The 24,686-nt window shown below is 38.5% G+C and overlaps 1 protein-coding gene across 1 annotated transcript in view; it reads right to left on the bottom strand.

The window, feature by feature from the left end:
* The window catches only part of rasa3 (RAS p21 protein activator 3), a 42,981-nt gene that overhangs the window by 10,144 nt on the left and 8,151 nt on the right, over positions 1 to 24,686 (bottom strand). Inside the window, exons 2-14 of the mRNA XM_032561722.1 lie at positions 20,746 to 20,863; positions 16,542 to 16,645; positions 14,263 to 14,357; positions 9,880 to 9,956; positions 4,777 to 4,857; positions 4,614 to 4,686; positions 3,270 to 3,343; positions 3,084 to 3,188; positions 1,933 to 2,089; positions 1,686 to 1,834; positions 1,248 to 1,362; positions 224 to 298; positions 14 to 137 (exon numbers count right to left, since the gene is read on the bottom strand). Coding sequence (XP_032417613.1) covers positions 14 to 137; positions 224 to 298; positions 1,248 to 1,362; positions 1,686 to 1,834; positions 1,933 to 2,089; positions 3,084 to 3,188; positions 3,270 to 3,343; positions 4,614 to 4,686; positions 4,777 to 4,857; positions 9,880 to 9,956; positions 14,263 to 14,357; positions 16,542 to 16,645; positions 20,746 to 20,863 — 1,347 coding nt within the window. The remainder of the gene's footprint in view (positions 1 to 13; positions 138 to 223; positions 299 to 1,247; positions 1,363 to 1,685; positions 1,835 to 1,932; positions 2,090 to 3,083; positions 3,189 to 3,269; positions 3,344 to 4,613; positions 4,687 to 4,776; positions 4,858 to 9,879; positions 9,957 to 14,262; positions 14,358 to 16,541; positions 16,646 to 20,745; positions 20,864 to 24,686) is intronic.

The following is a 24,686-nucleotide window of genomic DNA, read 5'->3' as shown; positions in this document are numbered from 1 at the left end:
GAAGTGGGTTTACCTTGAAACCTAGTGGCAGCCGACTCCCTCAGGGAGAAGAAGATGTCGCACATGACGGTGGGACAGCGGACGCCGGAGGTGGTGATGACGTTGAAGATACGGTCCACGTACTGGCGAAGGTTTTCCTGAGGAGGAAAAGTTGGGTCAGAGTGGCCGGATAACACAGCGTTGAAGTGCAGACAGACAGACTGCTTCAAACTAGAGTTCCTACTCTGTTTGTCTCCAAGTTCTCCGACTCCTTGAGCTTGACGGGGTCGATTTCACAAGATTTGTGTTCTGTGCAAATCTGTGGGAAAGAGTATTAGTATGGTATTAAGACAGATATTCAGACATGTAAACCTAAAAGAGAAAGATGTATTCATACCTTACACTTCTACCCACTTTTTCACATTACAAACATGGAGGTCAGTGAATTTCTCTGGGGTGTTATACAACAGATCAGCCCTAAAATACTGCATAACTGTGAGAAGATAGAAACCATTCAGCCATTTTTGCCTATTCTTCCTTTTAATATAGTCAACTTGGAGAGAAAGTATCCAAAACAATTTTTAAATCTTATTACAGATCCTGCATTTAGGTCTGGACTTTGACTGGGTCACTGTACCACAGGGATATGCTTTGATCTAAACCAGGAGAGCCACTCCTCAAGGGCAGACATCCTGCATGTTTTAGATGTGTTGCCGCTCCAACACAGCTGATTGAATTGGCTTAATTAGCTTCTCAGGTTCTGTACCAGTGAAACATCTAAAAAAATAAATGCAGTGCAGCAGCCCTTAAGAGTCTAACCTTGGTCACAAATCTGGCTGTAATGTTTAGAGTTGTTGTTCTGTCAACTAATTCTTCAATTTTATAATCTAACTTTATTCCTGATCTGACTGCTGTGCTTCTTGGTCTTCAAGATGCTGTTTGTTCACTACAGTACTCTAACAAACCTCTCAGCCCCTCACAGAACAGCAATTTATACACACGCTCTACTGTAGGCAATGTGCTTCACTGGATTTTATTTAGTGGTATCACGGTAAAGGGGACTGCACACAAAATGCATTCTGAAAACCATGATTTTCTTTCCATTATGCTCTAGTGTTCCACTATTACATGGAATCCAGATTAAAAACATTCACAATTTTGTTCGTAAGGTGAAGAAATGTGAAAAGATTTTCAGTTTAAAATGTCTTTTAAAATACTTTTGAAAGGGTCAGTAAAACCACAAAGAAAGGAGAAAGGCGTTTTAATACCTCGTCTATGATCGGTTTTAGCGTAACTTGCAGATAGTGCATCCCAGCCAGCTTCATGGTCTCATCGATACACTTCGAAGTCAGCGAGTTTCCCCGGAAAATGGTGTTTGGATCCCTATTCGTAAAAGAAAGGGGATAACACTGTGTTTTTTTTTTTTTACAGAGTACAAATCCAAGGAGAAATAAACCATGTAGTAATTTAATATCCAAGGTAAATCTTATTACGGTGGAACTATTTTGGCAGAAAAACATACTTTTCCTACAGCTGGATTTCTACCACCTCTGTAATTAAACTTGTGTTGACATAAAATGAGTTGCAAATCCTCAATATACAACCTTTGGATTCTGAATAGATGCAGCGATATTTTTTGCAAGCAAATCATAAAGCTAGAGGATGAGTGGTATTGAGTTCCTGCTGTCTGTATTGAAATCACTCACTGTGTGCGGTTGATTTCTGCATGAGCAATGGCACTGATGAAAGGCACTATTTTGCCGTAATGAAGAAAGAGACGCACAAGCGGGATGGCAGCTTCCTGCTTCTCTCGACACACTTCCCCCAGAATGTGTGCGGTGGATGCTGACACAGGCTGGACAGAGACACATCGCAGAGGTTCAGAAAACAGGACAGTGGGATTAAAACACAGACGGACAGGGCAGAGTGGGGCGGGCGTCGTCGTTCACGTACCTCCACGTTAGCAGATTGCAGCAGCAGATCTCTGAGGGGAGTGTAGTGTTCGGAGGGGAAGACGTGGTCCTCGGTGTAAACAATGTTTAGACGCAGAGAGCCGAGGTCTTCCACTTTAACGGACTTCCCTCCGTTCTCCCTGGGTAGCAGAAAGTACCTAAAGGGCAGGAATTAAAATAACATCTGAGTCATGACATGAAAACCACACTGATGAGTCAAAATAAAATTGTTTAAAGCACCAGCTTTCTGGAGGCTTTTCCAGTCCATTTACCTGAGGACAGTTTGTACAGCTATTTTCAGGCCACTTACTGTAAATCTGAAGTGTGGATAAAACCCAAGACTCAAACCAGTCTCTGTTTTAATATTTATACACTGGATTTTAGGCTCCATTTTACAAACTGCCTGCCTCAAAAACAGTCGGTTCTCAATTATTTTGTTGAGCCCTATGATTCCTTTAATCATGTTTAATGATGACTGCTGAGCATTTGAACAAAGGTGAAATTCATTAGAAGTGTTGTCTCAGTTTTTCACTTTAAGATTACCACACCAGATTGTTTCCTCAGATATCTGTGGAAAAGGTCATCAACCACAGTTAGTACCAAACTGTGGTACATCCAGAGTTTTAGCAACAAATGCACGTGGTTTAGACCTAAAAATGAGCTAAAATCAAATCCAAATTTCTATCTTCTTTGTTCTGATTTTGAAATTGATCTCAAATTATTAACATTAAAAAAATAAATATTTAACTTAATGATACTAAAAGGGACTCTCCTCCTATTATTAGTGTTGAATATAAAATTTAAGCTCCTGAATGTGTTCTTTGGGACAGAACATCTTTTAAAACAATTGTCAGTCTGGGACAGTTATTGATATCAAGATATATATACAACTAAAAAAAGCTAGGCTGCTAAAATTTTTCATCATACCATTCTTCTAGTTTAAAGTCCTTTCAACAAGATGTCAGATAAAGTGCCAGTCACCAGAGTTTTCTATGGCTGTATAGATAACAGAGAGTAGAAGTAGCTGCTTTTTTATTTGAAATAAAAGCAATTAGACAATGTTATACAATTTTTAATCGAGTCTTAAACACAAAACCTAATCAATAAATTCATTATATGGACTCAAGAGTGATGAATATTTGTCCGTCTCACCAGGCATCATGCACTCCAGCTTGGCCCAAAACCCGCAGAGGGACTCGCACCCCACCCAGGAACTCGTCCCCAAACTTCAGGTTGCTGGCATTCCACAGATCCACCCTGAACACAAGCAATATGTTGTCGCTGGAACTCAAAGTGAAAAGTCTTGTTTTAAGTCCGACAGGACAGCAAAAGGCTCACCTCAGAGCCAGTTTGTCGACGTCCTCCTCTTCAACATCAAACTGTCTCTTCGTGTAGCTCAGTGGTCGCGTAACCTACAAACATGCATCAAATTAAGATTCAAAGTTCAACCACTACATTTAAAAGATTCAGGAAGCCTAAACATGTCAGCTAAGACTTTTGTCATGATCCACGCTGATAAAAAAAAAAAAGCATAGTTAAGGGATACAAAAAATAGAGATGGGCTGCATATCTGCATTGGTGAGACACAGAAGAGAGGATTTGGACAGAAAACACCCCAGAGTATCTGTAGATCTGTTCATGTGGCAATTAGAAAGAAATAAGATGGTCTTGTCAGAAATCAATGGGCCAGATTGTTTGGTTTGTCTGAATCAATCATACTCTTGTCCAACTGGCGCTGCAGCGCGGAGGACAGAGGGCGGAGCAGAAGAAAAATGTCAGTGCAGCGCTGCAGCAAGCGAGGGTCAACAGGGACAGAGTGAAAGTGAATATATTTACTGTATTATGCAGAAACGTAAAAATAAATATAACTTTACTATTTGTAAAACAAATTCTTTTATGCAGATTTTTTTGTGTGACTTTAATTTCAAATCTCATTAACTGAATGTTTTCTACACTAAAGACTTCATCATTTAAAATCTATTTGTATTCTCGTCATAGTTGCTAAAACAGTTGTTAAGACCTACTATTTTTTTCTATGACCACATCAGCAACCCATATTGTGAAGTACTGGAGCACAGTACAAATGTTCAGGTCCAGAGCATGCAGTCAGATGAAGAACACTTTATGTCTATGTGATCACTAATCTCTGTTTTTGTTTTGTGTTATGTTGCAGAAGAGAAAAATTAAAGATACAGCGTGAAGCACTCTACACCAAAGCAATGCATACAATGAACCTAGGATGAGCCAAATATTAATGTGCTGTTCAAGGACAGGGTTACGGTCAATTTAAAACTCTTAAATCTTAGATATTGTTGTAGAGATGCAAAGAAATGTAAGTGATCCGGTTCACAACATTTTAAAGTTACCTAATTTTATTCTAAGGTGTAAAAAAAAAAAACATTGGGCCTACGCCTAATGTGGCATCATACTAATGTGTCCCCCAATCAGTTGACTGGGTTGTGTGACCCAGGAGGGGTGCGGTCAGTTGTCTGGATAGCTTCTACAATGGAAAAGCGACCCATAGACTGGTGCCTACTGGGTCACTGGGCAACATAACAAGTCCAACATTTTTGTTTTGAATTCTTGTGTTTATGCAATGAAGCTGTTTTTTTTACTCAGGATTAATATACTGGCATCCATCGTAAAAGCACACCTGTAAAGAGCAAATTTATCTTAACCTACCTCAAAGTAGAAAGTTTCCTCAAACTGGGGATTGTTGGTTTTCCTCTTAACCTTGGTCTTCTTGGCCTCTGACCTGAGTTACAGAACAAATGCAAAGAAATATATAAAACATAGTTTTCCCAATTCAGACCAATGATAAATATAAAACTACAGCCAGGCTCACCTCGAAGGACCGAGTAAGGATACAGCAGCGTAGGGATCACACTGTCCATTGACTATTGGAAGGCCTTGGCACTCCAACACTCTGTTAAAAATAGATGTTAACGCATCAGCACAATACTGGGCAGGAGTCTCACACTATCTGCATCAGATCTTAGAGGACTAAGTGGTTCAAAATTCCTCCTGAAGACCCTTAAATCAATATTTAATTTCATATTATTACACAGTTAAAAGTGACAGTAATGGGCTATGAAGTTTCCATTGGGAATCAAAGCCGACTCATGGCCTTCTGCAGAGCTTTTTGGTTCCCTGGTTCCCACATATGATCTCTGTACTTCCATCATTCCTCCTGTACAGCAGAAGACAGAATATCGTGCCAGGAAACAAGATGATAACAAAGTCCCTGCTATCTGCGCAGCGAAGAGATAGATTAGAGCTGTGAGCTTCCAATCTTACACTGTCTGCGCTGAAGACTGGTGTATAATCACTTTATTAATAGATAACACTGGAGCTGTGGTGAGTTCATGTGCTAAAAATGGCTTAACTCAGCTTTATTATGTAAAATTATGATAAAATTGAGTCTGAATAAATCCTACAGACACTCACAATGGCAACAAAATTCAAACGTACTTAAAGCGAGACTAGCATCCACCCCCAGTTACAAAAATGGGCCTTATCTAGAACTTTGTGTAGTCCAACCGCTTCAAAGACAATGCTAGACAAGCAAACAGTGACTAACAACGTCACTGTCTGTCTGCTGCAGAGAAGAAAAAACTGCTTCCTTTCTCAATTAATACAACAAAAGAAAAAATCCTGGAGGCTTCAAGAGAATATTATATCCCTACATTCGTCTCACTTCAAGCATGTTACACATCTAGAAAAAAAGCTTTTAGACAGCAGCACTGAAATGTATTTTTTTATTGAATGCTATGCGGCCTTATTTGTTCAAAAGTCATAAAAATATCCATCTTTCACTTCTATGCATGTGTCTTTGAGTGTCTGCCTGTCTGTATAGAGGCTGACCTGTTGCACCATGACATCATGCTGTAAGGGGATTAGCGCCCAAACAGGGCACCCCGGAGGACCAATCACTTCCTGTGTGTCACTGTGATGCACCACGAGTCACACAACATGACGAATTAAACAGCAAATTACAGCGCTTCCCAGAGATGAACTGACACACATGAGCAGCTTGCACAATCCTCCTGGCACACACACACACACCCGGACACGCACACACACGTCTGTAATAAGGAGGAAGGTGTGTGCCTGGTTAAGCTTGGCTAATGCTGGAGCACTTCCTGTCCAGTAAGCTGGTTTATATAACCCGTGCTTGGCCTACAATACATCCAAGCCTCCTCTTTCTGTCATCACGGCTGTGAGCTCTGACAGATCAGACAGCCAAGCAGACTTGTTTGTTATAGTCAACATTACTCATTCTAGGCTAATGTGCTTCTGCGCCCACGGTTCCTGTCAGAGGCAATTACTCAAAGAAAAAAAAGCGAGGTGAAGAATTACTTCACAGCTTCCCCGCTACCTTCAACAAACCTGCAATTATAAAGTACACTTGATTATGGGTCAGTGTCGCCATGTCACATTCATGAGAGCAGAAACCTCCAGCAAGTAGATCTTTCTTGTTTTCATGTACCACTTTTTTTTTTTATTTAGCAACGAAACACAAGAAGTAAATGCTGGAGAAAGTTATTTTTTTTCTGTGGGGGCGAAAGGGCGGAAGGCTGAAACAAAAACCTCAGTAGGAAGGGGAACTTAGTTGAGTCGGTGACATTTGTGGTTGAGAGTTGGAAAACGAAAATGAAATCTAAAGCAATCTACAGTAAATGAAACTCACAGGACACTAAGATCCAAACTATGACGAGGCAACCTGAACAATCAGCATCATACTGTAACTCGTTAAGAAAAGACAAGACATATTGACTAAGAAACATTTTATATACTGGAAAATCAAAATCTTTATCCACCACTTGAAAGTCTAACTTCAAAATGCAAAAAGGAGAAATAGAAGCAAGAGATGTTAAAGCCGAGTTGGCAAATAATTGAAACTGCTTCTAAAGACAAGCAGGATGCTCTTTATCTGATCCAAATGTTAAGGTTATTAGTCTGAAAGAAATCAAAATTTGGCTTTTCAGTCATTTTTTGACAGACACTGATGGTACCGACAAGAGGTCTTCTCTGTGAATGTGGCATGACTGTTGTGCTACCAAATCCAGAGTAGTTTTGTTTTTTGGGGGTTGGGGGGGACTTTTAGCACTGTTTTTAACTTTTTTATGGTCTAAATGTTTGATTTACTGATAAATAGCTTGGCAGAATGAATTGAATTAAAAAATTGGCTTCAGGTTTTCTTTATAAATTTACAACAGCATTGGTTTAAGCAGTGAAGCTATATTAAAAAAGAAAAACAAAAACTGCTTCATTCAAAGGGGACCTCCAGTTTGTGTTGAATGAAATTTCTGAGCCTGAAACATTCAAAGCACAAAGATGAAAATTACACCAGGGGAAAATGTCATTCCTGAAAAAATGTACCCCTATTCAAACTCACTGTTTCATGAGGTATCATTAACAATGACTTTTCAGGTATGTTTCTCTGCTTTTTACTCCCCTGATAAGACGTTTTTGCCAAAGTAAGTTTACATATTGCCTGAAAATCAAATATATAAACATAAAAAGTCAAAAATGTATTCTGAACAACTAGATATGATAATTTTTCATAGGTGGAATTCAGTGTTTGACATAGTAATGGCTAAATGGTACGTTTGATGAAAAACATGCACCTAATATACTACTGTTAAACACTGCAATATATAAACCTAAATTTTCCCCAATTTTTCTCAGCACCTCTTTAGGTTTATAGCCATAAGGCTCCCGTCTCTCTTATTGATCTTACTGAGTAAGTCCGACCAATTGGATGAATATGCAATATGCTAATGTTTCCAAAGCAGTCTGTAGTGATTAGCATATTGTACACTGATTTTGCAATGATTCTTCAACTTCATTTGTTGTACAGCTCTAACACTGTGGTATAACATCAAAGCCTAACACAGAGCTCTTATTTTAAAACGAGAAAAAACCCACTGCTGCTGCTGTGGTTGTGGTTTCTCAAATAGGTTAATGCTTCATTTACGCGTGTTTGTGCTTACAAACACCCCAAACCCAAAGCAATCACTTTTACCTTGTTAAAAAAATGTTAGCATATTTTAAAATTATGAACACATTTTGAAAGGGAATAGTGATATCAATTGAAATATTACTATATTTTGTGTAATGGGTTGAGAAAGGCAGCCATGTTGAGAAAATGTTTCTCTCATTAACGCTGTGTTGGAGGATAGTTGTTTATCCAATTTCCATTTGTAATTGGATAAATGGTCAAAATGTTCAATTTCAAAAGTTCAGACTTCAAAGATTTATTTGCTCATAAAGTTTAAAAACAGGGCATGAATACTTTATAATTATTTTCACTTTGATAGTCTCTGTTTGGCCCTTTCTATTTATTAGGACTATGAAAAGTCCAGTTGTAAAACTTCACAAACATTAATGTTGCTCTTTTTAACCCTCTATCATACAAAGAGTCTTGAATTAAACACTATGGCCAACCATTTCTAAAGCTTTTGGTTCTATGAACAAAGTTTCTTGAAGCACCAAGACAAAATCATAATCACCAGACTCAAAGTTGGCAGACATTAGAGATATTCTAAGCATTGATCATTTGCATATTCCAAAATAATTCCTCGACGTGGCTTCAAAGAGTCAAGGTATTATTTTTATTAAGAGGAAACTAATCTAAATATGCAAATGTGATGATCAAATGTTGAAGACATCACGTCTGTGGCTAATTCAGTTCTGTTTACTCGTCTTCTGAATGAGCCTACATGTGTGAATGATTTCTTTGGTTTGTGGGGCTGAATGCACGCAGCAGCTCTTTCGCCTCGCTCTCACGTGTCTTTCTAGAGAAATCTGACGAGATGACCTGCTGCTCTTCACTCTAAGCTCCTTACCAATATGTGACCTGGGAGCAGAGCCACATTGGCTCATCATCAAACCTCTTTACTGCTTGTTGCAGAAGTACACACTAACACACAATAACCCATCGATGGCTCTATCATTCATCCCATTCATGCCAGTTCCTCTGGAACATGCAGAAAACAATCACACCTTACGCAGACACAGAGCACACTTGTGATTTCTAACCAACACATTTTAAAAATCCTTGCAGTAACACGAGGAGCTGGAAGACCACTCACTGCTCTGCACTCAGCTCTTAGTAACTGACAGAATATTTTATGCTTGTTTTTAAAAGAGACTATTCTTGTTTAGTACACTACACATCCATGTTGCTTACTGATTTCCAGTTTCCTAACATATGCAGAAAAGTTACGGTACTGCAGGTCAGTAACTATGAAATGTGGCAAAAGAAGGAACAACACAGTAAAAAAAGGTTTCTTATATTACTACTTTTGATTTGGAAAATTTTAAGTTAAACATACGTATAACTTTAGAGTTTTATTCCAATCTGCCACCATCATCATCACCATCTTGCTTATTCTGTTTTTTTCTGTTCCATTTTTCACCTTTTTTCCCCCAGTTTTTTAAACTTTAAAAATTGCATTGACTCTACCTTTAGAAAATTTGAGAAATTAAAGTTCTTCTTGTAGCCATGAAGATAAACACTCTTAGTGCTATGTTCTCTTTTCTTTCCTGTTATGGGGAATGGCTAATTGTATCTCACAGTTTTAAATAGGGAAGCAAAAATGTCCTGGATTATATTACCACAAAGTCTGATCACATTAGTGAACTAAAAATGCTCATTTTAGATTTATTTTATAGAACCTGTCAGACATGACAGCAATTGTTTTAATGAACTAGTCAGTGCATTGTTGCCCTCTATTTTCCATTATGAGCAGTAACAGTCCTAAGAAATGGAAAAAACAAAATGTAATGATAAAATGGTTTTGCAATGCAGAGAATTGTAGGTTCAAAAAATTGTGATATATGTTTTATAAAGTAACAAAATTATATTTTAAACGATTGCTAGGCAATAAAACAGAGACAGTGTGGGAAAGAATGAGGATGGTTTCTGTGTGTGTGGACTCACCGTGTGGCCAGTTTATGATTGACCACGCCACTGTCGGTGATGACTTCACTCAGGCGCAGCTCGAGGTGTACTTTTCCCTGTAAGACACACAAACATAATCCAACATCTAATTTATTTTATGTTGTAAGGCATGCGAGACAGAAATAGACTGAATATGCAGATAACATCCTCAACCCCTTTTTGTCTACTGTACTGCTTACCTTTACTTTGTCACCTTTACTATCAGTATTTTAACACAACAATGGACCTGGAAGCAGGAAAGAAAGGCAGTATTGACCTTTCCTCTCTCTCTTGATCATCCTGAGTCCAGGATCCTTGTCTCTTCAGATCACCCTAAAAGGATTTAGTTCTAACAGACGGCCATGTTGGACTGGATCATTACCCTGTTAATGATCCATTTTCTGTTTTTTGTAGAGAAAATAAAACTTTTATATACAATGTCCAGCTGTTTTACAGAGTCCATAATGCCATGCACTATAGCAACACTTTCAGGGCCCTTAGAAAATTAACAGGCCCACAGCATGACAGATCCTCCACCAAAACGAACAGTTTGTATGAACACTTTCATCTTCTGTTTCGCACTAGATCTACCGTTAGCATTTATTATCAAAAAGGTCAAAATTAAGCTCGTTTTACCAAAGCACTTAAGTCATGTTAAAGTTCAAGCAGCATTTACCAAATACCACATGTTTACATTTGTGATGGTATGATAGAAATGGCTTTTTCATAGCATATTTCCCCAAATAACTGGAGCATGTAGCAGATGGGGTATCATGGTTTTTATGCAGAGGTGCCACTCTTTGTTGCTATTCTCCAGCATATTATTTTACTGAATTACAGGATAAATTCACAGTTAACTGAGATGCATATCTAATATTTTCAATCTGAAAATTTCCTGATTTTAATTTATTTTTATTCTTTCTACACACCCCTACAAAGCGTGCCAATAATTGTGGCACAGCATTCATATTTCTTTTTATCAACTCTAATAACGCCATACAGCATTTTCTAATCTACAGACTTGTTTTCATGTTGTGAGACGCTCAATTGAACACAGTTTTAAGCCCGTCATAAAACACAGCGAAGCGCGCCGTCATGCTGATGAAGAAATCATCTAACACGCCGACAGACAATATTTCTTCTTTCAAGATTTGTGTGTTTCTGTTTGGTTCTTTATTAATCAAAGCTACTCAGCTGTAAACAAGCTGTAATCCCGCCCTGACAGTGGAGCAGAATAACTGTGGCTGGTCGTCATGCTGGAGATATTTTCCTTCTGAAGTGATTGGATTAATGACAGTGTAGTGGTGCAGCTGTCTAGAAAAGCTCCATTAATTAACAGCATCAGTATGCAAACTCACAGGCGTTGCTGCTTCTGGGAGATTCAAACGGAGGGAATACACACACACACACACACACGCACGCTCGCACACATGCATGCATGCACAGGCCAAACAATGCGTCCTCTATTGAACAGAGAAGAGAGACACTCTATCTTCCTACTTCATTTGATCCATCTCCTTCGCTTTTCTCTCAGAGCTGTGTGTCTCTCACGCATCCTTCCTCTTCCCCAGCTCCGCGGATGAATGTGTCTCTGTTTCAGATCGCTGCTCCGGGGCTACACACACCCATCTGTCTGCAGATGTTACTGCTCACTGTTCACTCTGTGTGTCTGCGAGTGTGGGTGACTGACAGTGCTGAATAGTGAATGGCAGAAAATGTTGCACATGCAGCAAACAAAGCACGATGAATGAAAGTGGCGAAAAGGCACTCGGCACTTAATAACTGGAAGAGTTTTTTGGAAGCTGCAAGCACATATGTTGTCTTGATTGCTTTTTGTATGTTTAAAACAAATTCCTGGGTTGCTTTTTGGTTTTAAGACCAAGATAGTTTAACCCCAGTCGATTTATCTGCAAATAAAACCTTACTTCTCCAAAAAAAAAAAATAAAAAAAAATAACAATGGCAATTGTTCAAATGTAGTCAGTGTAATGTTTGGAAAAATATTTAAATCAGGAAAAAAATGTCATTTTATTTCTGCTGAAAGTCTTTTGTCTTTTCAATGCTCGGACTTACAACCAGCACAGCTCCCAAAGGACCACAACACAGAGAAAAAGTACAATGTAACCTCCTACTTATGTGCATTACTTGGTTTGTTTGTTTGTACTCGTTTTCCGTACATGTCACACAATATTGTTGAGTTTGAAAATCTTGCCTGTTCTTAAATTACAGGTTTGTACAGTTAACACTTGTTGACATATTTTAATTTGCAATTTTGTATTTATGTTTATTTCAAAGTAGATGCCCTCTGATAGTCAGTTAGTCATTTCTACTGAGTGTTATTACAGCGTGTGTTTGTGTGTGTATGTGGGAGGAAAAGGGAAGATGTGGTGGGTGGGTTGCTTGTTTTTAGACATAAATTTTTTAACAACATTGCACTTTACCAGCTGTGGGACCAAAAAGGAGGGTTATGTTTTCATTCTTACTGCAAACAACTACAATTGGACCAAGTCACATATTTGAATAGTTTTAGTTTTTATTTTGCGAAGGTAGAAAAACAGGATACAGTTGGAGGAAAATGCAAAAATACTGGAATTTCCTCCTACTGATGCTGCCTTACCAACAGCTACTGAGATGTTTGAGGCTTTACGATGTCTTTTTGTTCAACATGACAGCAAAGGCTGCCATTGGATAAATATGCAGTTCAAGACTGGTTTGAATGTTACATTCTAACTAATTCTAATTTGGTTGTAATCAGATCATTCTCAATAGAAAAGGATATAAACTTGGCCTCTTTCAAGATCATCTAGAAGGTTTTGCATATGTTTCCTCTTCTACTCACAAACAGAAAGTGACAAAGGTCAGTGGATGTTTTGTTTTTTTAAAATTATTATTTCCACAGAAAACACAGAGATCCAGGTGACTTTGACCCTGCAGGTTTGAATGTTTCAGGTGCACACAGGCTGTGTTTGTTTGGGTTCTGTCCCGACTCCCAACATTAACACACAGACACAGTATCCAGGGCGAGGCACTGGGTGATTCCTGCTTTGATATGGGAAATTCAGAAGAAATTGTTCGTGTTGTGTGGAATATTTTAGCTTTTTTTTTTTTTTTTTAGCTAGCAAATGACTTTCTGATATCAGTAAAGCAGACTTTAAAATGTCCTGATCCGAGGCGTATTTATAGCTTCATAAATACGCGACAAGCACATGGCCCAGTTAAGATCGTGAGGTAATATTCACGAAGTTTAGTTGAATAAATTGCTCTTCTACAGCTATGTGAAAGAAACCAGAGATTTCTCCAAAGTTAAGGAGTGACAACCCCAGGGGCCTATTATATGGCAGTTTAACAGAGGAACTGGAAGGATAATTAAAAGATCAAAGAAGCAGAAATACAAATCTGTCATGTAAGCAGGCCCAAAGCGTTGTATGATAATAATGCAGTTTAGATCAACTGTGACTTTCACTGGAACCCGGCGACTAGAGATCATGAAACGGGAGGATGTGCCAGTTTAAGTTTTGGTTGGCTGCTGCTGTATCCAGAGATTTATGTCTAATTTTTGTAGCTGACTTTTTTGGGACAAAAGACAATTCTGACCTAAAAACAAAAAAGCAGATGATCAGTTCTTAAACTTATTTACACGTCATTCATTTTTAAGAACTAGGAAATAGCTGAAGAATTGAAACAGAATCTAAGAGAAGCATCATCTTTCTGTTGATCCTCTGCATGAAGTTTTAAGTTTTCCCCTCACTGATGCTAAAATACTTTTCTTTTTGGAATATTTTATTGATTCCATATCGTCAGCCTGTGATTATCACAGGCTGAAGGTAACAAAGCACCTAAAGATCCCACTTAAAATGAGTTTTTTGCCAACATGACTCGACACTGGTTTATTCCTTTCTTCGGATGTGTGTTATTTGTATTTCTTTATGATATATTCCAGTATTCCAATTTATTTGACAGCTGTCTTTGGATGTGTTTTTAAGCCAGAATGACTTTTTTTTGTCATAGTTAATTGGCAAAATGTGATAAAATTGTCAGGTAAAAGACAAAAAAATGAAAGAAAAATCAGCCAAAATACACAAAATTCTTCCATATATTATGATGAACAGCACATAAGTGCAGAAAAGCCCGGGGACTCAGAAGTAAAATAAAAGTAAATGACAGACTCAGAGATTTTACACATGAATATAGAGATCATGCACTTGATGCTCACTGGAAAAAGCTGGTCAAAAAGTTTAGGAGTGAACACATTTTACATATTCATGTCATACTTTTCCACCCGAGTATAAAAACAAACAACCATGGATTCTTTATGATAAAAAAACAAAGAGGAAGAACAGCTTGGTGTTTGGAAAGTTTGATTCTGTTTTCTCTCTGTACTGACCTGTACTTCTGAGTCAGCGCTGACAGGCTGCAGCTGGAACCAGGTGTCTTTCCCATGGTATTTTTGCAGGTCCTCTTTCTTCACAGCAACTTTGCCTACACACACACACACACACACATGCGCACACGTCAGCAAACAAAGACAAATAAGCTCCAAACGCGACTCACTTTATGCTTTCCAAAAAGGCCTACGTGTTCAGATTTAATCTACAGCAAAAGCCCGACAAAGGCCCACGCACAGCGCTCACATGTCTGCTCACGCTCTGTAAATCCTCACACATCCATCCATCCATCCCTGCGTAACCCAAACAGGCACCTGAAGAAGAAATACACACAACATGCACTGTGGTGGCCTGGAGATAACCCCAGGAAGTAAATCGTACCACCTGCAATCATTCACACTCACACACAATCAGGGCGGAGTTGTGAAGATATGTCAGTTTGTGGTAAGTGATCAAACCCACTTAGATTCCTAGAGCCACACCAACACACCCGAAACCACTGAGAAACTTACATTCACCGCAAACACACAGGGATAATTAATATAAGAGCGCAATGAAAGGTCATAGGTCACACAGAAATATCAACTGGTAAATTATTATTCCTCCATTATTGCAGTAGGACAGATAAACACTGAAAATTTAGCTGCAGTTTTTTGTGGAGGTATTATCATTTTGGTCATTCATTAGGCTTTTTGTATTCCAGTTCCAGTTGTATAGCTGAGTACTTACTGGATTTTCTTCTAGCTGTTTTCTAAACTTCAAGACAAATCTGCCTTAATTGATTTGTATATATGTTCTCATGTTTTCCCCATTTTTAAAAGTGACACACCATAATTATACCCAAAGGAAACTACGAGTGACTACCAATGATTTTATAAAGGACATACTTTATCTTTACACCAAACTGTTTACATGTTGAACAAGTGCTCAGATTAAATATAGCATTTTTCCTATTTTTTTAGTATAAAATAATACCTCTTAGATGTATGTTTTACCACAACAAAAACAAAGTAACAGTAAATGTGGGAGATGATGTGGAGCTTGGAAAGTCACAAAACTTTAATAAAACACTTTTAGATTATTTTAAATCACTTTTTGACACTTAAATTTATTTGTTGGCATTTAATTGAGGCCTGATACTGTAATTTTTCAGCTTTCAGCTTTTCAACTTTTTGATTTATTTACGTATTACTACTCTTATTTTTCGTAATATTATTTTTTTTCTCTCTTTCTCTTTTCATCAACTTAATCCATTGTGTTATTATTTTTATGCAACACTTTGGTGCAATTTTAAACCCGTGCTATATCAAGAAAATTGACAATGACATTGAAATTGAAACAAATTTCAATACCTCATCACAGCAGGCCAATCAAGCTAATGCCATCTCCCTGGTTCTGCTTTTTTATGCGTCATAAAACTGAACCAGACAAAAACAAAACAAAACAAAACCATTAACCTGTCTAACAGTTAAATATCATCTTCTTTGAAATCTTGTCATTTTCTTCCTGCTTACTCGAAAGACTTTTGATTTTTATTTTGCGAACTCCACCATGTCATGTCTGCACATGGTTTGCTGGAGAGAAACCAAAGCTCATAACTGTGCTTGCAGCCATCTTGCTGACTCAGGTTTGCTGCATGTTACTGAGAAGTACTGTGAGACTAGAGAATTTAAAGTTTGAGCTTGCTAGCACTGGTACGAGCTGCTGAGGGCGCAATGCCTCTGGTATACTGACATCAGCTGGATCCTGAACAAAGAGAAACGTGAGCGACAGCAGAAACCTCTGAGCGACGAGACTGTAAACCTCCAGACGACTTTTATTTTTAGCCCCATTCCAGCAATGAAACATCTTTGACTCAGCATGCTGCCTTGAGGACAGAGACTGGCGTCCAATTAGATCTTGTCAGGGTGTAAACACCTGTTGGCAGCCAATCAGATCTCAGGAAGAGAAGCCTGGCTCAGTCAGACAGGGTGTAATTATTGGCAGTGATTATTCTCAGCGCTGAGGGATGATCGCATCTGATGAGTGAATAAAACTCATACTATAAAATATTCTAAAATAAAAATTCATTAAATAAGAAGGGGATTACATTGTGTTTAATGAGTTGATTCACTTTTTGTGTCCTGCTAGAAAAACCGGTGTTTTTAAAAGACACCTAAAAAACAGTCATCTACGACTAGAGGGATTTTTCACTCCAAGTCGATTTTCAAGCTAGATATTAGATGATAATGGGGCTGAAAAGGGGAGCATTAAACAGAGAGATGAGCTTGTGACTCACCAATGCTGGAGTCCCTCCTGAATACGTCCCTGTCGAAAATGTAGAAGGAGAGATGTCTGAAGCTGCGTGGGATCTCGCAGTAGAAATCCTCCCCGTAGAAAGGACTGCAGGAAAGAGACAGACTGGGGTCAGAAACTGATACAACGTGTCACTTTATTAAAGAGTAATCAGTGTGTTAACGTTGTTTTTCCTCTTACAATGTTTACTGTGTGACTTCTTGAACGAGAAGCCGCAGTTTCCAGAAAATAGCACAGCACAGCACGGTATATTTAATCTTATCTTTTGGAATTTTTTTAAGATCAAAGTTTAAACAAACGATTGAAAACAAACCAAAATGAAGATAATGGTGTTGATTTGGAACTGCAGTTGTGTGGACGTTTTTCCTGTCAATTGAGCTGGGAGACACGCATGTGAACCACAGACCCAGAGACCGGTTTCTCACTCAGAATAAATTATTCCTTCAGATTTAATTTCAAATTTTGTTTAAGACCCCTTTCTTTAAACTACAGAGAGACCGACACACTGTTGTGTAAAAAAGGGCTTTATTCAGAATATTATGAACACTCAATGCCTCGTAGTTTACTCTAATTATTTTCTGCGTAGTATTTTACGTTTCTATTTATTTGTTTAATTTGGTCAAATTTGGTAATATTATTTTCATTACTGAGGAAATGCTTCCAGTGGCTAGCTCTAATACTAAGTTGTAATATTATTGTTTATTTTTGATAAATATACAAAACCTAATTTGTTCCTTGTTTAAGATATGTTCTAAGATCCCTGAAAGGACATTTATCCTTCAAATCATTTTAACAGGTAATGAAAATCATTAATTTCATTCATGAGTCCAGTAAATACTGGAGCAGCACATTTTACTGAATCACAATCATCGTCTCAGTTTTAATGTGGGCAACCATATAATCCCAAAGAACTGATTGCATGCAATATTTTGAAGGATGTCGTACGTCAGGTGCCGCACTTTCACAATCTACATATCAATGACATATTTGGCCAGTTTAAAAGCCAACATCTGATGCAATGCTTTGTGATGTGGCTTAATAATAATTGCTTTTGTCATTGCAATATTCAGCAACAGTATTGCGATATGTTTTACTTAAATTGTGCACCCGTACTTTATTCATTACAGGCTGTTTCCACTATGAGCACCAGAAGGTTTTTTTTTTTTTTTGCACTTTAACTTCCTGAAACATTTGATCTAACCAGGTGTTTTTCGGCTGCGTTTTCAGAACAGGTCTTTCTCTGGGTGAAGGGCGACACGTATCTCTGTCCACCACAACGGTAACGTCCATGTCGCAACGAAAAACAACGAAATCGGCGTGATGCAGCATTAATCTTAAAATGCTACACAGCGACTGCAGGCGGAAAGCTGGTGTGTGATGAGAAATCCTTGACAGTCAATTGCTCATATAAAACATTCTGTAAAACGATATTTCAGAACACCAATGCTGCAAAATTTTACAATAATAACAGAAGACTTAAATATTTCCACTTAGGTTGACAAATTTGGATAATTTGGTTGAAAAACAGTGATATGTTTTTCAGAAATGGTTTGTAGGATTAAACTACTGTGTTTGCAAATTGTGTAATTTAAAGATAACAGGTTCTATGCTGAGCAGATGAGCACAGAGTTGAGGATAAGATGCTGAGACATGAGAAATGTTTGGGAGGAAGGACCTTTGGAATGAACTAAATGTGCAGTTTGGTAGTGGGAGGGAAACCAAACGGGGATGTTTTTTATGGTAGATTTTTTCCACTTTTATCACATTTGTTGTTGGTTCCTGTTGTGGGATCAGGACCAGGAAATGAAGGAGGGAGAAAAGAAACCCAAGAAAACGATCCGTGTCCCTGAAAAGGTGAAAAACTGTATTTTCTCCATCAAACAGAAGTAACCGAGTCTTGTCAGTTACAGTTCAGTCAAGGATCACCTGGTTAATCTTTAATCAGCTTCTGCGTCTGTAACATTTTCTTCCCATCTTGGTGACTGGGAGTGTCCTCAACTAGCACTCAGGCTGTAGGTGTACTTTCACCTTCGCGTAAACACCCCAAACCACATCCTTGTCAACATTCAGACATGATTGATTCGGTCAATTAGTCACCTCCCACGTGGAAAATAAAGCCTGCAGGTATGTCTTTCCACGAATCAGTAGGAAGAAAAGGGATTTTGCAGCCTGTTTGCCTGCAACAAAAAGGCCTGTTTGTGACCGCTGGCTGGAAGGCTCAGTGGCTCCCACAGTTCGCCTCACCTAAATGACAACCGTAGAAATCACAGCAATCAGGATCTCATGAGCCAAGCCCTCGGGGCTGCTGCTGTTGATAATTATCGATGTCTTCCGCTGCGTGGCGGACGTGAAGACAGACAGAGGAGAAGATGAGTGAATGGGAAGGAGCATGACTACACTTATCAATGATCTAGAAAATAAATGCATTTGAACTCTGTTATTTAGCCATTTTATTTCATTTACTCTAAGAGCTGCCTGAAAGACCTCATGTTCATCATCTGATTTGACAACTGTTTTTTGTTTTTCACTTTACTAAAGACTTGTATATTTTACAATAGAGTCAAATAATAAAAAACATTCAAGAAATATAGTGCAAGCTTTCTGCTACTTTGTCTTTTACTTTTTTCTGTACTGACCACACAAAGCAATGCAAAAGACTGAAAGGGCGATTTTACTATCATTTTGGACTAACACTATTGCTGTTTCCTCATGGTCAATTTAACTCTTAACAGCGGTATTAATAATAACAACATGCTAATGGTAATAATGAAGTTATAACATGTAAGTGTGTATCATTCATTATTAGATCGCTCATGATCCCAGACATTGTGACTCCACAACTGCAGAGTAAGAGACAGTAACAGCGAACTAGCCATACAGTAAAATATATATTTATAGTTTTCTCCTCTTACCACAGCAATCACTTATAAATAATCGCAAAAATAAACATTAAACCTAAAGCCATACTACTACAACAGGCTGAATGTTTTGCTCTTTGTGTGGGAAATATCTGAGTGTTGTTTTTGGTGGCGTTGTTAGTTGCCATGGCAATGAGTCTGCGCGTAGTTGAGCTGATACAGAGAGCAAGAAAGACGTGGTTTTGAGTTTAAGAGTTTCTCCCTTTGCTGTGGAGCACAGCACGAAATTAACAATATCTACATGTCCAAGTTTGATTGAGTTAACGGAATTATTCTACGGCGGCAGCGTGTCTAAGGATCACATGTAGAAGAATAGTCTTTTTGCCTTCCAGAGTTGTCCGGATGCGCGAAATTTCGTTACGTAAACAATAACATGCAGGGGGTCTATATTTGTAAATCTGATTATGATTAAGTCAGTGCCTCACCAGCTATGAACCTCACCGCACGTCACTGCTGAGCAGATAGCCTGACGTATTACACAGCAAATATATCAACTCCCATCATCACAGCATAATGAGCAGAACAGTGAATTTGGTGGGGGGGATTTGCCATCAAACCTTGGCATTGTGGGAATCTCACACTGACCCAACACTAATTAAATCACAACTTTTATAAACACCAAAACCAAACTGCTGCTTTTATTACTCTGAAACATTTCCACAGTATCCTCCATCTAGCTTTAGAGAAGAAGGAAGGATGTACTTCATAGTTTAAAAACGATTACAGTTTCAAACAACAAAAACACGGAGCAGTTGCAGCCCAGCACACAATGGAAGTGTGAGCAGATTCAGAGCTGATTGGATTTAAAGCTTGTGATGCATGAAGATGATGGCAATCTAACATATGATTCAGTTTCTGCCGGCTCTTCTGCTGGAAAGTTGGCTGCCTCTTGCATCTCCTGCTCTGAGTTGATAAGGCCAATATCCTGGAAGGCATATTTCTAAGAAAATAACCTTTAGATGTTACTGTAACAACCCTTTGTTTGAGTTCAAATACTAAGAATTGAAATCCCTTTGTTGCATGATACAAAAACAGAATTGTTTGGTGCATCTTTAATCCAAGAAAATAGGGTTCATGAATATTAGAAAGCCTTAAATTAAATAAAATTAAACAAAGTGATAAAACAACATCCCAATTATTGACGGGGTGGCAATGCCATGCTATTCTATTGTCCTATTTTTTCCTTACACTTATATGAAAAAAATGTCTTTTTCTTAATTATTTTTGCATAAGAAGACGAGACAACGGAAAAAAGCGGTTTAAACGCACCAAAGTGACTTTTCCACAATCTTGGTCCTGAAGACCTCTTCTTGGTCCAGGTTGACGGTGCAGTAGCAGTCCCTCATCCTGTTCGGTCCCGGATATGGAGGAATGTTTTTTGCTTCCCCTGCACAAACAAAAAGAGATTGAGTGAGATTCATTTATGAGCCGCAGAGGCAAAGATAATCTGTTTATTCAGACTTCCAGTGATAACTTATTTTCAGAACACTAAAAGCAAACAAAGCATAAAAACTAAATAGAATTATGCAAGTTCACACCTGTCCAAGCTACAAGAGTGTGTGTGTGTGTGCGGGCGTGCGGGGGGGTGTGTGTGTGTGTGTGTGTGTGTGAAGATCGGATCTTTTTTCTATCCCACCACCAAACCTGGCAGCACGATGAATGAGATTACCTCTGCCAAGGTGGCTACTTTTACATCTCACACACATATCATACCGAGGTCTCCCAGAGACGCAGTGAGCAGAAGGACGTGTGAACAGGCGTGTGTTTCCGCTGTGCTGCTCAGATCTGTGAATGAAGGAATCTGCGTGGGAGATTTCCTGAAATCTTCAGAGTCTCAATCTGCTCGTCAGACATGTGTGACAGACAGCACTCCCTTTCACAAAAATGCTGTCCTGCCACCCACTGAGACAGACATATGCACACACACACACACAACGCAAAGGTGGTGCTGCAGTCCTACAGGACCAATATATTCTGCTTCATGAAGCTGTGGTCCTAGTGCTCTACCCGTTATTGTCTTCCTCTTCGCCCTGGGGACCCACAGGACTCTGCAGTCTTTAGTTACACATGTGTTAACTAACCATGTCAGCGTTTGCTCCAATAACGCGCCATCTGTACAGGAATCTGATGCAGCTTTGTCTCGCCGTATAACTTTTGGCGTTAAAAGACTAGCTTAAGAACAACAGAGACAGAAAGGATCCAAACACTCAGGGATCACAAAAGATTCTAACATTTAGATAATTTCTTTTTCTTTTAATCATACATTCAGCTGACTCAACTACCCAAAAGCTACACAGGCCTAATGTGGAATAGTAAAAAAAGTTAAATAACCTTATCATTTTAATTCAGTTGAATTTGGTTTGAAATCATCATGATCATCGTAAGTTTGAGCAAAGACACCACTGCTTCACCATATTAACACAATGATTTCAAACAATACTGTGCAACATAATCTAATTATTTTTATTGGAAACAATTATTTATACTGCTACAAAGATTAATTACTGTATTTATCATATATTTATCGTTAATTTGATACGCAGACTTGAGCTCAGGTTAGTTTTAGTATTTATTTTCATGTAAATGTTCTTATTGCTCTGTAACAAATTTACTGCAGAGCAACAAAAGAATAAAAGGTATAGCATAAAATTATTCCAAAATAGTTTTTCTTATATGCAGGGGGAAGTTGTGGCACTGTTCTTCCTGCTAGCTGGTCTGCAGTGTGCAGCAAATATGGGGGAAGGGCCATACAAGATAAAACTTCTCTCACTTCAACACGTTCCCTGTTCTCTCATTGAAATGACTTATTTTTGCCTTTTTTTGAACTAATTTTAAAAATGTGGCATGCACTGGCAACAGACGTAAAGTTAGTTGAATCTTATTTTGAAAACAATTGCCACTGATAAAACTATGAGCCCCTATCTTGTGTCCTGTAAGCAAACAAAGCAAGAAAAAAACATTAAACCGGTTTGCTAAGAAAAATATTCGGTTGCTGCAACAGGAAACAGTGTGCATGGACTCAGTTGCAGGCCCCTGCAGCTGAAACCAAAGTGGAAAGGAGGGAAAAGGTTGACATTTGACACTGGACAGCCCGCTGTGAAACAACAAGACAGACAATCTGCTCATGGATTACGGACGTCATTTGTCTTGCACTCTGATTTATCAGACCCATTGGACTTTTCAATCACTCTGCTTTCTAAACTCATAGAGACAAATTAAAGATCTTTTGCCCCTTTTATTAGACATACACCGCAGGTCTTTTAATATGCTATGATATTTTGGTTCAGGACATTCCAGTGTCTTGCATATTATCACAGTACCAGTTGAATCCTTCAGAGAGATGAGGTAAAACACGTCCGAGGACGGAGGTGAGTAGTTGCATTTGTGGAAACGCAACACATCATTTTAAGGATTTGGATAAAACCTGGGGTTTATTTAAATATTAGTTCCAGGCTGACAAAATACCTGCCCGTAACGTCCTATAACAAGATAAAATTTCTATTGTTAGTTTCACATTTGAGAAAATGACAGACCAATCATTTGAAACAATTAATGCAATCAGACCAACAAGACGCATTGATATGGTGTTTACAGAATGCAGCGCAGTAGGCAAACGTAAAACCCCGGTGAGAGAAACGGAGAGGATAAACTGCGTTCTGAGCATTATGATGGCTTCGCTGGAGGCTGATTAAAGCCCTGGGCGAATTATTACACAACAGTTCCTGATGACAACAGTCATTCACAAATGAACCGGACACCTGAGCTGCGCAGCGTGACACACACTTCATTGCTTCAACTTGCAGACTGCAGCTCTTACGTTGGAGATGACGTTACTCTCTCTTATCTCTGCTTCACCTCTTCACTTCCCTGTTATTAGATCCTCGTCATCTCTGCTTTTCTTTCATCCGTTTTCCAATTTTTATTCCATCTCAACAAGTTAATCCCCCTCATTCATTCCATGCTCTCAAATTCCCTTTAATCTGAATTTCCCCCCCCCCCCTTCGACCAAAGCTTATTTATGAACTGTGAGATGCCTTGATTGGATTGCAACCATCCGGGTCATCCCAAATGTCATGGGATTACCACCACTTTCTCAGTTCTGCATACTTTTAATGACTCAGTTTAAGGTGTTATAAAAATAAATAGAAAGGGGGTAGATGGTGGGCTGAGGACGAGTACACAGTGACTAAACATGGACTCAAGCAGCATATATCATTCTAGGTTTTTTAAGATAAGTTGCCTTTCTCAGAAGCAACTTACTATATTTATAATCCATGAATAAAAGGCCAAAAGACAGTGTGAGTCAGAAAAAGCTATGCGACACAGGACAACAGACAATAAATTTGATTTTATCTATCTATTGTCATTGTCTAATTTTGATGGTTACTAAATTGAAAACATATTATATAAATTAGAGTGGTAATTACATATGTTTTAGGTTTTCAACATAATAATAAAAAATAAAAAACTTAGCTGGTTTGCCAGAAATGATTACGTTCTAACACAGTGCAGATATTTAAAAACTATGTCATGTAAATTGAATGCAGTCTTTACCTTTGTACACAGAGACATGTTGCTATGTTGCAGCTTAATGTTGTGGAAAATGTCACCGAATGTTTCTGAATTCAGGAACATTCTGGATGGCTCAAGTTTTAGCTGTGTTTATCTGTGTGTGCTCATGCATGAAGGCACATGAGTTTTGTAAAAAAAAAAAAAAAAAAAATCAATAAATAATAAAAAACATCTTGTAACGTGCAAGAGTTTATCAGCTAGCTATTCTCTAGCATAAAATATGTTCTGTTCCTGCTTTCATTTTCTATTACCAAAAAACCTGATTTCACTTTCCTGTAATTTCTGCAGCTTCCCTTTTTCATCTCTTTCTCCATTATGCAGCTGAACAGACACTCGAACAAGTACAGCAGCGTTGTGTTTTTCATCAACCACCGATGCAGCTGTCCCTGGAGAATATCTTACCACGGTATCTGAACAAAACAGGCCAAGACACATACTTGACACGACTGTGTGCGCGCACACAACAAACATGAGGGCCCAGAGCAGAAATGCAGAAAAGCAACGATGACAGGAGCAGGGACGAATTGACATGCTTGACTCCCTTCGTCAAAGTGGCCGGTGAAAAACCGCCAAGAACAGAAGAAACGAGGAAATGCGAGTGATTGTCTGAACGTAATGGATGTAGTGAATGTGTGGCT

The sequence above is a fragment of the Xiphophorus hellerii genome, chromosome 4, assembly GCF_003331165.1.
Source record: "Xiphophorus hellerii strain 12219 chromosome 4, Xiphophorus_hellerii-4.1, whole genome shotgun sequence".
Classification (NCBI taxonomy): Eukaryota; Metazoa; Chordata; class Actinopteri; order Cyprinodontiformes; family Poeciliidae; genus Xiphophorus; species Xiphophorus hellerii.
This window is presented reverse-complemented; position numbering and strand designations above follow the sequence as displayed.